Source organism: Ictidomys tridecemlineatus, chromosome 6, assembly GCF_052094955.1.
Source record: "Ictidomys tridecemlineatus isolate mIctTri1 chromosome 6, mIctTri1.hap1, whole genome shotgun sequence".
In the NCBI taxonomy this organism is placed as follows: domain Eukaryota; kingdom Metazoa; phylum Chordata; class Mammalia; order Rodentia; family Sciuridae; genus Ictidomys; species Ictidomys tridecemlineatus.
This window is the reverse complement of record NC_135482.1, coordinates 50591921-50606040: the sequence shown is the minus strand read 5'-3', so window position 1 is coordinate 50606040 and position 14120 is coordinate 50591921. Positions and strand designations below refer to the sequence as shown.

General features: G+C 37.3%; 1 protein-coding gene across 5 annotated transcripts in view; it reads left to right on the top strand.

The window, feature by feature from the left end:
- Srgap1 (SLIT-ROBO Rho GTPase activating protein 1) overlaps window positions 1–14120 on the top strand; it is a 279415-nt gene that overhangs the window by 64734 nt on the left and 200561 nt on the right. Inside the window, exon 2 of one of the 5 annotated variants that reach the window (XM_078053212.1) lies at window positions 11119–11271. The exons of the other annotated variants lie outside the window; for them this stretch is intronic. Coding sequence (XP_077909338.1) covers window positions 11247–11271 — 25 coding nt within the window. The 5' untranslated portion in view covers window positions 11119–11246. The remainder of the gene's footprint in view (window positions 1–11118; window positions 11272–14120) is intronic. 5 annotated transcript variants of the gene reach the window in all.

Sequence of the window (14120 nt, the reverse complement as noted above, 5' to 3'; positions counted from 1 at the left end):
GATTTCAGAGTCCAGGCACAAATCCTTTTATGCTGTAGTACTTTGCTTTTATCTTCTAGGCCATTTCTTCACCTATTTATTCATTCATTCCATAAACATTTACAGTATATTCTACGTACCCTTTTAGACCTGGGAACACTGTGATGGACAAGAATGACAGAGATCCCACAGCTATGGAATTTACATTCTAGTGGGAGAGACTTAAAGAAGGAGATTAACATGGTGTGTGTGTGTGTGTGTGTGTGTGTGTGTGTGTGTGTGTGTGTGTATACATGCATATATACACTTTTGGTAGTGATATGTGCTATAAAGAAAACTGAAGTCCAAAGAAGAGGTGTGGTTGCTATTATTATGTTTAGCGGGGGGAAGTTGCCTTCAGTAGTAACTTTTTCCTTATCTGTGTTCAGCTATGGAATTTACCTTTTAATTTAATTTTTCTTATTAACAGTTAACATACACATATTAAGGTGTTCAAACTACGAAGCATAACAGAGTAACACCAGTGAACCTATCACCTAGTCTAAAACTTAAGCATTACTGATTCTGTTGCACCTTCCTGTACCTTCCCCCATCCTTTCTACCTACCTATCTTTGGAAGTAACTAATTCCTAAATGTCCTGTGTATCTTTCTCATCTTTAATTTAAAAATTAGCGTTACACTAAGCCCTATGTATTGTTTGTTTGGATTTGTAAAAATGGTATCATTGCTCCACGCTGTGGCATGTTGCTATAGTTAACTCACTTTAACAGCTGAATTATGTTCTGTTGTGTGAATGTGCAAAATCAATTGATTCATACCCTCGTTGATGGATATTTGAATTGTTTCCAGCTTTTTGCTGTTTGAACAGTGCTGCTAAAATTTGTGTGTGTGTCTGTTGATATACAAGTACTGGAGTTTCTCCATGGCCAGTTTCTGGGAGTGGAATTACTGGGTCATAGGATATATCAATGTTCAACTTCATATGAGATTATCATATTGTTTTCCAAAGGAGTGGTACCAGTTTGCATTCTCACCCACAAGCGATTAAGAGTTCCAGTTGATCCACTTTTTATTAGCTCTTGGTATTATAACACATTTTAATTATTTTTCCCAGTCTACTGGGTGTAAGATCATGTTTCATTTTTGTCTTCATTGACATTTTCCAGATAACTAATGAGACTGAGCCTCTGAGGAGGTGACTTTTGGACAGAAACCTGAATGAAAGAGCTAACCGTGCATGACTGTGGTGGTAGAATGTTCCAAGGCAGAACTTCAGAGACCGAAACTTTCCTGAGGTGTCTATAAAGCAGGAAGAGAGCAGTGTGATTAGAAGAGGTGAGCCAAGCCTGGTGTAGTGATGCACGCCTGTAATCTCAGCAGCTCTGGAGGCTGAGGCAGGAAGATCGCGAGTTCAAAGCCAGCCTCAGCAAAAGCGAGGCTGTGAGTTGCTAAGCAACTCCGTGAGACCCCGTTTCTAAATAAAATACAAAATCAGGCTGGGCATGTGGCTCAATGGTCAAGTGCCCCTGAGTTCAATCCTTGGTACCCTCCCCTACACACACACACACACACACACACACACACACACACACACACACACCCTAAACAAGAAGAGGTGAGCCAAGGACATGAGGGTGAGGGAAGGCCAAGACTAGTTCTGGGACCTGGGATGCCATGGTGGACACTGTACCTTGGATTTTATTCCAAGAGTTATGTGAAGGCTATTATAAAGGCAAGTAGGATTTGATTAAGATTTCAAAAGTCACACTTTGACTTCTGTGTGAATGGACTCAAGGGGACAATGAGAATGAGACCACAGAGATGGGGACAATCCAAAGTTAAGAGCTGTGTGGTTCTGGCTTCTGTCAGCGGTCAGTGAGAAGGGTGAGAGGTGGATTCTGGTGTCGTTTAAGGTAATATGGCTGTAATACCAGTTTGGTTTTGTTGGAGGTGTGAGAGAAAGAGAAGTAATGGGTGGCATCTTGGTTTAGGAGCAAATAACAGAGAATTTAAGTCCATTAACTGAAAATAGGAAGGACACTAAGGGGAACAATAGCATTAGGGAGAAAATAAACAGGTTTTTTTTTTGTTGTTGTTGTTAAGGAAAATATTTATCTCTACCACAGCCATCCTAGGGCCAGCGACTAGTGCCAGGTCATGGCTATGAATGCCGTGAATGCCGCCATATCCTCTTAATTGGTTTCCCCAACCCAATGTCCACTTTGCAGCCAGCTCACTTTGAACCTCCAAGTTCAAACCTTTTCAAAGGAATGTTTTTTTACTTTATGATACATCCACAATATAACAAAAAGTCCTGAGCTGGGAGATATAGCACACACATGTAGTCCCCACATACTCAGAAGGCTGAGGCAGGAAGCTCTCAAGTTTGAGCATAGCCTGAGCATCTTAGCCAGACTCTGTCTCAAGATAAAAAAAAAAAAATTAAGGACTGGGGTATGGTTCAGTGATAGAATACTTGTCTAGCTCACTCAAGGCCTTAGGTTCAGTCCCCAGTATTGGCAGGGAAAAGAAAAAGCCATGGATGAGCAGTTCCCCTGCCCATGTCTCTGGTTTCATTTCTAGCCATTCCCTCCTCTCTGATCATCTCAAAGTTCCTTGAAAGTTCCAGTCCTTCCCTTCCTCAGCCTTTGTGCAGGCTATTCCTGGACTATAATTCTAAGTAACACATCCTTTGGATTTGAGCTCAAATTATAGTTCCCTGGAGAAGCCACTTGCTATTGCTAGGGTAGGCTCCTAGTTATGTGTTCTTAAAAAATACAATTTCACACTTTTCTTTCATGGCACTTAGCATAGTATATATTTACATATTTGCATAGTTATGAGTATTTGCATAGTTACTAGTATCTTTCTCTTTCTCCAGAATATAAACTCTATAAGGTCCATAAGATTCTGTTTTGTTCACTGTTGTATCTATCCTCAGTCTGGAACATAGAAAACAGTTAATGAACATTGGTCAAGTGAATCAGTATTGAGGTACAGTATATATTGCTCAAATATAATAATTTGGCTGGGCATGGTAGTGCACGCCTGTAATCCCAGCGGCTGAGAAGGCTGAGGCAGGAGAGGATCACAAGTTCAAAGCCAGCCTCAGCAATGGCGAGGTGCTAAGCAACTTGGTGAGACACTGTCTATAAATAAAATACAAAATAGGGCTGGGCATGCGGCTCAGTGGTCGAGTGTCCCTGAGTTCAATCCTTGGTTCAAAAATATATATATATATATATATATATATATATATATATATATATATATATATATATATAAAATTTATTTTATAAGAGAAATACATTTTGATTATGATAGATCCTTTTAAACTTGCTTTTAAAGTATCCTTGTTCCATTTTAGACTTCCTTAGCAGTCATTACAGTGCATCCACATCATAAATAAAGTCAAGATTTAATTACTCATAATCAAAGGAATCTTGATTTCTAATCCAATCCAGTCCCTAAGGAATTTGTGGACAGAACTTTAACCCAACTGATAATATCCTATTCATGAATCCAAAGCAAATGCCCAGGTGTAAAAGGGAATAGTAGTAAGCACTAAGCCTTTGCTCTGGACCATGGGACTAGACCTTAGTGAGATCCTATTTAGAAAGTAGATCAACCATGAGAATACACAGGATGACAGTAATATCGGATCATTGGTAACATCTGTGCTAGGCCATCTCACTGGTGGTAAAAAGGAGAAGAATTTGTATCACATTTCCTACTCATCTATTGAAGTCTGACATCTTATGCTGACCAATCCATAAATTAAATGATAATCCTAACACTCAGAAGTAAGTACCATTAATGATTTGCAATACCTTACAACTCTTTTACTTATATGTATTATTTTCCTAAAATGGAGTCAAACAGTGCCACTTTTTTCTTTGGTAACATATTTTCTGTCTCTAAATACATAGGTAGGTAGGTAGGTAGGTAGAAAGGTAAATAGTGGGGGAGAGAGAGAGAGAAAGAAAGAGAGAAGAAATTGTATTCATGTTACTCTATTCTATTTTGGGTTAACATACTTTATAAAGACATAGGTAGGTAGATAGACAGGTTAGTAGGTAGGCAGACATAAATAGGTAGATAGAATCTTATTCATGTTACTTTATAATCATCTCCTCCTCCTCCTCCTCCTCCTCCTCCTCCTCCTCCTTCTTCTTCTTCTTCTTCTCTCTCTCTCTCTCTCTCTCTCTCTCTCTCTCTCTCTCTCTCTCTCTCTCTCTCTCTCTCTTTCTTTCCTTTTGGTATTGGGGATTGAGCCCTGGGGCGCTTAATCATTGAGCCATATCCCCAGCCCTTGTTATCGTTTATTTTGAGGCAGATTCTCTCTAAGTTGCTGATGGTCTCCCTAAATGTCCCAGGATGGATTGGAACTTGCAATCCTCCTGCCTCAACCACCTGAATAATTGAGATTACAGGTGTGCACCACCACACCCAGCTGTTACTTTATATTCTTCCATTCTTACAACATCATTTTATAAAGACTTGTAAATCATCTGTTCACACTTTAGTATTTTAATTTGGCACTATGTAATTTAAGAGGTGATTAGGATGAGGAAATAGTTCTATAACAAATTTTTTTAACCAGTCATTTCAAATAAATTTCACATGATTTTATATAACGGAAAAAAAGCTTGGGATTATAGCCATTTCTGTATATAATTAAGATGGTACTTAATAGCTAGCCTTCTTCCATCTCTGTAATCAAAATTATCTACCTCCAAATGCCCATTTAAAAATTCCTTGGTTGCATAATATAATCAAGATAATTTCCTCTCCTATTAGACTAAGTTTTTTTTAATTCCTTAATTTTATACAAGAAGTATAGATGACAACTGACAAAAATTTGTTAATTTCAGTAGGAAGTCACTTGAAAAGTGGGAGAGCTCTAAAACATTTGTCTTTAGATTTTTGTGGCCACATTAGTTTTAATTTTGAGGTTTTTCAGTTTATTAGATTCTTTAATTAGGCCTTATAGAAAGTGGGTATCATCATTCTGTTGGCTTCAATTATGAATGAGTTAGGTTTCTTTAAAGCACATCATAACCCTAACTTTATTTCATGAAGGATAAAGCAGATCACAAATAGATTCTCCATTAACTTTTTGAGATTATAATATGTTTCCTGATTCCACAATTTAATAGAACATCTAATTTAGGCATTACATGAAGAATTTTTGGAGGAACATCAGAATTTTTAACCTGACCAACAGCTAAACTATTGTATGATTTTCAAAAATAATATTTGCTATTATTTTGATAACATAGAATACATCGTGAGTGAGCAAATTCATACTTACATACTCTATTCCTTAGGTGATTGGGGTCTTTCCTAACTTTGCTCTCGTGTGAATACCATCTTTTATTGATAATTGCGAGGGGAGCAGTTTGAAGAATTCCCAGGGAGATCACCTATCCTCCTAGAGGTTACTTGGTTGCTTTGTGACTTGGTTCTTGACAACCAGTCTGAGGATGTAAAACCAGTGAAACGTATGAATATCTCCAAGAGAGTGCTTATCTCTGGGCACAGTCTTGCCAGTGCCTGGCAGGCGCTGGCACATAGTATTGAGGTAATATGTATTTGCCAAGTGGATGATTGAATTAAGGAATGAATTAATTTAAATTTTTTGTTTAAAAAGATGAGATCACAACTTGAGCCAAGCCATGCCATCTGGTTGATGGCTATTTATAGCTCTTAAGCAGTCTTATTTTACCCTGGTATAGGAGGGATGACTGACACTGCTTTGGGTGTTATCCCGTGTGTCCATGAGGCTCACAAGAATAGATAAGCTAAAGTGGTGTGATTTGTTACCTTGATCCTGATTTATTAGCAGAAACTCTTTTAGAATAAGTGGCCCACTGTTTCTTTCCTAAAACTAAAGATAGGTTATGTTGGATGAAAATGATACCAGTGCTCAAATTCAAGGTGAATCCACTGTGGACATTATATGTTTATTTTATTATTAACTATTTGCTTAGAATATCAGTGATTAGTATCTCATCATAGTAGGTTAATGCTAGACCTTTACATTTTATGATTGTCTGGAGAAACAAATGAGGTGTATCGGATCTTAATGGGTTTTTTTGTTTTGTTTTTTTTTTGAGTGGGGGGATACTGGGGATTGAACTCATGGGCATTTGACCACTGAGCCACATCCCCAGCCCTATTTTTATTTTATTTAGAGACAGGGTCTCACTGAGTTGCTTAGCACCTTGATAAGTTAGTGAGGTTGGCTTTGAACTCGTGATCCTCTTGCCTCAGCCTTCCAAACTGCTAGGATTACAGGCGTGTGCCACCAAGCCCAGGTGGATCTTAACAGTTGAGGAGGGTTTTAAGTTGAACTTCTAGGGGAAGACAAAATTAATACTGTGTACATTTAATAGCTTCATTATTAAAATTATGACAGAATGATATATTTGCAATGCAAAAATCAAAATTTATAAGTGACATCTTATACCACTTTATGTGTCCTAGAATTCAGATTTTCTGGAAAAGTGTTATAGCAAAGAAAAGTGGAGGAGGCCAGGCATAGTGGCACATCCCTGTAATCCCCAGTGGCTCAAGAGACTGAGGCAGGAGGATCATGAGTTCCAAGCCAACCTTGGTAATTTAGTGAAGCCCTGAGCCTCTTAGCAAGACCTTTTTTCAAAATAAAATATGAAAAGTGCTGGGGATGTGGCTCAGGGGTTAAGTGCCCCAGAGTTCAATCCTTGGTATAAAAAAAAAAAAAAAAGGTGGAGGAACATACTACTAATATTTACTGAGAATTTGTTACTTAGTTTGCACACTCTTCAACATGTTAGCCTCAAAAAAGAAGAAAATTGTAGCAAAGGGTGGAAGAGAAAGAAGGAAAGCCAAGTGAGAGAAAAAGGAAATGAATAAGAATGATTTTAAAACAAAATATATTTAAAAAATTGACAGGTTGGGCTGGGGCTGTAGCTCAGGGGCAGAGCACTTGCCTAGCATGTGAGGCACTGGTTTTGATCCTTATCACTGCATAAAAATAAACAAAACAAAAGCCTTCTGTCTGTCTATGACTACATCTTTTTTTTTAAATTGACCTGTAATTGTATATAGTCATGAAGTGCAGTATGATATCTCAATATATGTACAATGTGTAATGAGTAACATCATTTCTTTGTGTTTAAAACATTCAAAAACCTCTCTCCTTGCTATTTTGAAATATTCAGTTATTGTCAGTCATAGTGTCCTTCTATACTGTAGAACATCAGAAGTCTTCCTCCTATCGGACTTCACTCTTCACCTGCTAACCATCCTTTTCCCATCCCCAGATCCCTCCCCCCAGCCTCTGAACCACTATTCTACATCTTTTGATTGGATAACTTAGTCCATTTGCATTCAAGATTATTATTTGATAGATAACTCCTATCATTTGAATTGTTTTTGGTTATTTTGTATGTCCTTTGTTCTTTTTTCCTTTTATTGTTAATTTTTTGTGCTTGGTGTTGATTCTTTTCTTTGTCTCATTTGTGTATCACTCTGCAAATGAGCTGTCTCCTGTCACATGTTTTCATGATGATCGTTATCTTCCTTTTGCTTCTAGATGTAGGAATTCTTTAAGCATTTCTTATAAGGCTGGTCTAATGGTGATAGATTCCTTCAGTTTTTGCTTATTTGAGAAAGTTTAATTTTTTTATTCTGAAGGATAGTTTTGCTGGGTATTGTATTCTGGAGGGAGGAAGTTCTTTTCTTTTGGCAGTTTTGATATATCATTCTCTCCTGGTCTACAAGGATTCTTCTACAAAATACACTTTTTTGCCTAATGGGGGTTTCTTTATATGTGACTTGACATTTTTCTCTTGCTGCTTTTAGAATACTGTCTTTGTTTTTGAGTTTTGGGGTTATTATTATTGTTGTTTTACTTTGCCTTTTAGTGCATGTTAGGCAAGCACTCTACTACTGAGCTATTTTCCCAGCTTTTATCTCAGAGTTTTGACAGCTTAATTAAGATGTGCCTCACAGAGGATCTCTTTGGGTTGAATCTAATTGTTCTTCTTTCAGTCTGATGGATCTAGACATCATATATATCCCAAGGCTTGGGGCATTTTGAGCTGTTGTTTTATTAAAAATGTTTACTGTGCCTTTCTCTATCTTTTCTCCCTCTGTAACTCCTATAATGCAAAATTTTGTTAACTTCATGGTCTCTCATAGATCCCAGGGCTTTCTTTGCTCATGTTAATTCTTTTTTTGTTTTCCTCTGACTTAGTTAATTCAAAAAACTATCTACAAGTTCAGGCATTCTTTTTTCTACTTTATCTAGTCTGTTGTGTGGCTTTCAATTATATTTTTATTTTATGCATTCAATTCTGCCACTGAAAGATTTTCATTTGACTCTTTCTAATGTGCACCAACTTTTTGTTGAATTTTTTATTCAGATCATGAATTATTTTTCTTATTTCATTGAATTGTTTGTTGATATTGTATCTTTCTAAGCTTCTTTAAGACCATTATTTTAAAGTCTCTTTTAAAGTATTTCATAAATTTTATTTTCTTTGGGATTACAAGAAAATTATTGTGTTCCTTTGGGGGTGTCTTGTGTCTTTCATTTTCATCTTTCTTGTGTCTTTAGGTTAAAGTATATGCATCTTGTGCAACAGTTTCATTTTCCAATTTCGTGTTGTTTGTTTGTTTGGAGGGACTTTTTTCTGTGGAGTGAGACCCTAAGATTTCACTGAATCTTCACATTTTAGGTCATATTTGGTCAGGGATGTATGATACAAGCTCCTCCCCAGGCATAAGATAGCTATGTATACCTAGGCAACTCTCCAAACAGTGGTAAAGACTGTGAGTGTCTACAGTAATAATATGGACAGTTGGAGGTCTTCCATTTATCTTTTCTTAGCCTATACCAGGTGTTGGGCACTGTTGTATTCTATGTCATTCAGTGTGATAATGTCCCTGGGGGGATATGAATGCCATTATTATCCCAATTATACAGGTGAAGAAAGTGAAGTCAGAGAGGGTAGTTCCCTGGTCAGAGTCACCCAAGTTGCAAGTGGTCCAGTTGGTTGGACCAGTTTTGTCTACCTACTAATTCTAAGTTCTGTTGTCTTTCAGAGTAGGGCTATGTCTCTTTTTGTTTACAGTGCCTAATATCATCTTGGCTTTCTTATGATTTACATACGAGAGTAATTTTGAAATGATCCCATTTTTCATATTGTATATTAATAAACTTTTATCTAGAGCTATATTCTATTTCTCTACCATTGCTACCTGATACCTTTCTAATTCTCAAATTCTTCTTCTCAATTTAACACACCCCAAAATATATTACATAGTAATGAGGGTTTAACAATTATATACATGCTTCATTTTTATATCTTGGTTAATGTCATTTTCTGAAATTCTTGAATTAAATAGACTCTGCTCCCATGACTTGAGGGATTTTTGGATAGTCATCCATCCCTTTTCTAGAGTTCTGGAACTTGCTGTTTGTAAGCAGCTGCACATCCCTTCGAGACTGCAAGCTTCGCAAGAGCAGACACTGCATCTGTCAGAATATCACTATGTCCTGGTGTCTGGTGCAGCTCCGGCTGGCCCAGATTAGGAACTTCATAAATATTTATTGGCTAATTGCTAACTTTATGCTGTTGCCAACTAGCAGGCCAACCAATCAACAGAGACAGCCTTCTCACATTGACATGTGAAGAAGCAAATCCCCCGGGTCTGACCCCACTCTCCCTTAACCTAATCACAGAAGTCCGGTCCTTTTGCCTTTCGCACTTCCCGTTTTGATATTTAATTCACACTCAACCCTAAGCCCAGAATGAAAACTTTTCCTCTGCTTTCTCCATCCATATCCCAAGCTTAAAACCTTATTGTCCAGTAAGATACATATACAGTGCATTAGATCTGTTCTTCTCAAAGGCAATTTGCATCTGCATTCTGCTAATGCCGTAACATTGGCAACATCATATACATTTGTGCTTCTTATCCCATTTCTTATTTTGGAGAACTGAGAGTCCTTGAAAACAACTGGGTTAAACATGATTCAGCAGTTCACAGTCTCCTTACTGATTCTTTACTTTGAGAATTCACAGAGCCTGTGTGCAGTCTCTGTGCTAGAATATGGAGTGAATCTTCAAGTCAGGGTATGTGTATATGTGGTGTTTTTGCTCCTGTGTTTTGTCTGTCTTGATGTTCAGAAGAACTATTGTACCCAATATGTTGCTCTTAGACAAACACCTATTTTGTTGGTGATGGTGTTTGTGTTTACTTTTCTTTTTCTCTATTTTTTTTTTTTTTGTCCTTCTTGGTCAAAAAGTCCTTGTCAAATTTCAGACTTCATCTTCTTCTGGATGAATGCATTATGAAAATTGCAGCATGCAGTTCCTAAAAGAAACTCTGGAATACATATTGCTGATGGGAATATAAATGTAAAATCATCTGATAGCTTCTCATCAAGGTAGATGTGTATCTACCCTATGATCTAGCAGTTCTACTCTGATGTGTTTAGCCAAGAGAAATAAAACATATAAAATCTTGAAAAAGAATATTCAGGGGCTAGGGTTGTGGCTCAGTGGTAGAGCACTTGCCTCGAACGTGAGAGACCCTGGGTTCCATCCTCAGCACCACATAAAATAAATAAACAAAAAATAATATATATATGTATATATATAATATATATGTATAGATATATATGAATATATATGAATATTCATAGTAGCCATCTTCATAAGAGCGCCCAGTTGGAAAAACTCAAATATTCATCAACAGTTGATGGGATAAACCAAACATTGGTACACACCTGCCATCCCAGTGACTTGGGGAGGCTGAGGCGGGAAGATTGCAAGTTCGAGGCCAGTCTGGACAACTAAACAAGACGTGCTTCAAAATACAAAATACAAAATAAAAAAGTGCTGAGGATATAGCTGAGTGGAAGAGCACTTACCTCTCATGCATGAGATCCTGCACAGCCCCTTCCCTGTACACAGTTGACTGCATAAACAGATTTTGCTTTATTTATCCCAGTCTACTTCTTAGTTGAAAGAGAGAGAGAGAGAGCAAGAGAGCGCTCGAGCGAAAGCGCAACATGGATGAATCTCAAAACCAAGAAAACATTCTCAATCTTTTTTTTTTAATGTTTATTTATTTTTTTTTAGTTCTCGGCGGACACAACATCTTTGTTGGTATGTGGTGCTGAGCATCGAACCCAGGTCGCACGCATGCCAGGCGAGCGCCCTACCGCTGGAGCCACATCCCCAGCCCGACATTCTCAATCTTGTTCTGGATGGTGGTTATGCAGATACACACAGGTGTTGTTGAAACTCATTAAACCTGAGGCCCATGTTTGGTTTGGTTTGGTTTGGTTTGCTACTAAGGATTTAAACCAGGAAGCACTGTACTTCTGAGCTACATCCTCAGGCCTTTTTATTTTATTTTATTTTTTTAATTTTAAGACAGGCTCTCTCTAAGTTGCTTAGGGCCTCATTAAGTTGCTGAAGCAGGCCTCAAACTTTACATCCCCCTGCCTCAGCCTCCCAATTCACAGGGATGACCAGCAGGGGCCACCATGCCCTCTAGGCCTATGCATTTTATTAAGGTATCTTTTCTCTGGGAGAATCAGGCCAACACTCTAGTTGAGTATGCAATTTGGAGCCAGATGTCAATCCTGGTTCTGTCTCTTGCTGTTTCTGGGGATCTTTGGCAAATTGCCAACATGTCTGCTTTAGTTTTCTTATCTATCAAATGTAAATGAAATTAGTATCTACCTGATAAGTTGTCATGAAAATTAAATGCATTGATTGGTTTGCTTATGCTCAGTTCTCACTTTAAAAAAATTTAAAGTAAAACCCTCTACTCTGATCTTCGCAACAATACTTCTGTACTCATTCTTGGTGGCACAGGAGAATCACCAGAGATGATTTTATAAATTGCCGACACCTGGGCTACATTCCCAGGCCTTCTGATGTAATTGACTTGGGGAATGATCTGGACTTTGTGATATTTTTAAAAGTTACTACATGAGTTTTTGTTTTTGTTTTCAGCTATGTTTGGATGAGTAATGCTGTATGCTATATGGTATTATAATTATATTCTAAATTTCCAATAATTGTAGTACATCATGACAGGTAGACTGTATTTGTTCCATTTCCAATAGCATTAAAAGCCTTTCCAGAGAAAATTAAAAAGATCAATTTAGTAATGAATTTCCATAAGAATTGTTGATGTTCACTTCATTTGATTTTTGCAGAGGAATAAAAGGAAATTCTAACATTGAAGAGGGAAACCTGAAATCACCTCTTTCTGTTCTAAAAACTTCTTTCATCAGAGAGAAATACTAAATCTCTAAAGAGCTTGGGGGGTAGGAAACAGCACTACTCAAAACTGGTATGAAAAAGCAGAGAAACTTTAAAAGATGGCTGCAATGCACTCAAAACGCAGATCACAAGACTCTTGGCCCTGCTATTCAGAGCTCCGTAGGTGTTAGATGTCACTTTTCTCTCTGTTTAGTTGTGAATGCAGGCAGTGCTGACATAACAAGCATCTCTGATGAATATGTGGAAATGGGTTACAGCAACTCTGTCTTGGAGGAAAGAATCCAAATGGATCTCACTTTTGTTCTGAGGAGTGACTCAATGAATTGTTTTGGGCTTGCATTAATGGAAAAGATGATCTTATTCATCGAGATCAGAAGGAAAAAATTCAAGAAGTGTCAAGAGTGTCAGTAACGAAAAAGCCACATATGGCACGAGACTAATAAGACACTTTTGGTTATCATTATAATGCAATTTTTACTTTGGAAGCCGAATATGGCCAGATGAGTTTTTGAAGAAATGTGTACTTTTCTTCTCCTTATAAAACTACTTTTTGTTTGTACTTACATGCCTCTCACTGATAATAAGTTGTTAGTGGACCAGTTTATGTTTCTAACAAGTTAATCTCCACTGATTTGTGTAACTGGTGTACCTGAAGACTTCCTACCTTTGTTTTTGAGGGAGAGAGAATTCAGTCATGCAAAGGAAATCTTTTATGATTGTTAGGTGTGCCTTCATCAATAATGAAGGAATGTGGGTAGTTTTATTTTTGTAGTTTTTGGCAGATGATTTTCATTTACTCTGTGTCTGGGCTGACTCACAAATTGGCCATTAATGGACAAGAAGTGATGAGATGAGACAGTGGTCGGTCCTTCCCCGCTTTTCTTCTTTTCTCTGAACCTCAGTTTGTCCAACCTTAAAATGGATTAAGATTGCCTGTGTTTTCAACAACAGAAGAAAATAACCAAATTAATGTTGATCAATTTGTGAAACCATTTCATAGAAAAACTTTTTTTTTTTTTTAAATCTTGCAACTGACTATGGACCTGTCTTCTATTTGAGTGCATTTCCATTCAACAGTTAAAAAAGATAAATTTTTTTTTGTTGTTTTTTTCTCCTTCCATTCACAAATTATATTGAATGCCCACTACTACATATGAACAAAGTGCTGTGTTGATGCCACGAACAAGACATATTAGTTTTTTTGAGAGGTTTTCTGCATGAATCACCAGAATTATTCTTTTATTTGTTCAGCAGATGCTATTTACCTGCAATTGACTGACACAGTGCCAGGCATGTGGTTCTTATCAAGACAAATAAGGCCAGAGTACTATAAGTATTCAGAAAAACAGAGATCATACTTTCTTGGTCAAGGACTGTTTTATAGAATAGGTAAGATTTAGAATAAAGTAAGCTTTTAAACTGTTGCATATAGAGAGTGCATTCTAGAAAGAAGAAAGAAGGAAAGTGAATGGGAGTAGAGAGCAGTAACCTGATCAGGAAGTCTGGTATACACAGGGAGTCTAGGATACAGAAGGCTGGGAGTTCAGAGCATGCAAATAACACTACAGGCTAATGAGAATGGGAGACCAGCTTATTAAATACCTTGAATGCTGTCTATACAAAGAGTATGGATAAATATCCAACCATCTGTGTGAGATTTCACCAAAAGACCTGGAACAGGCACTAGCAAAGGTTAAGAAAGCTTCTCCTTAGATTCTGAGTTCGAAAACATTTGACTGTGTCAAATCAGACACATGATCTGTTCTAACCATATGTACTTTGGGGATTTATCTTTAGATCTTCTAAACTTATTTTAGATTGGCAAAAAGACCACACAAAGAAAT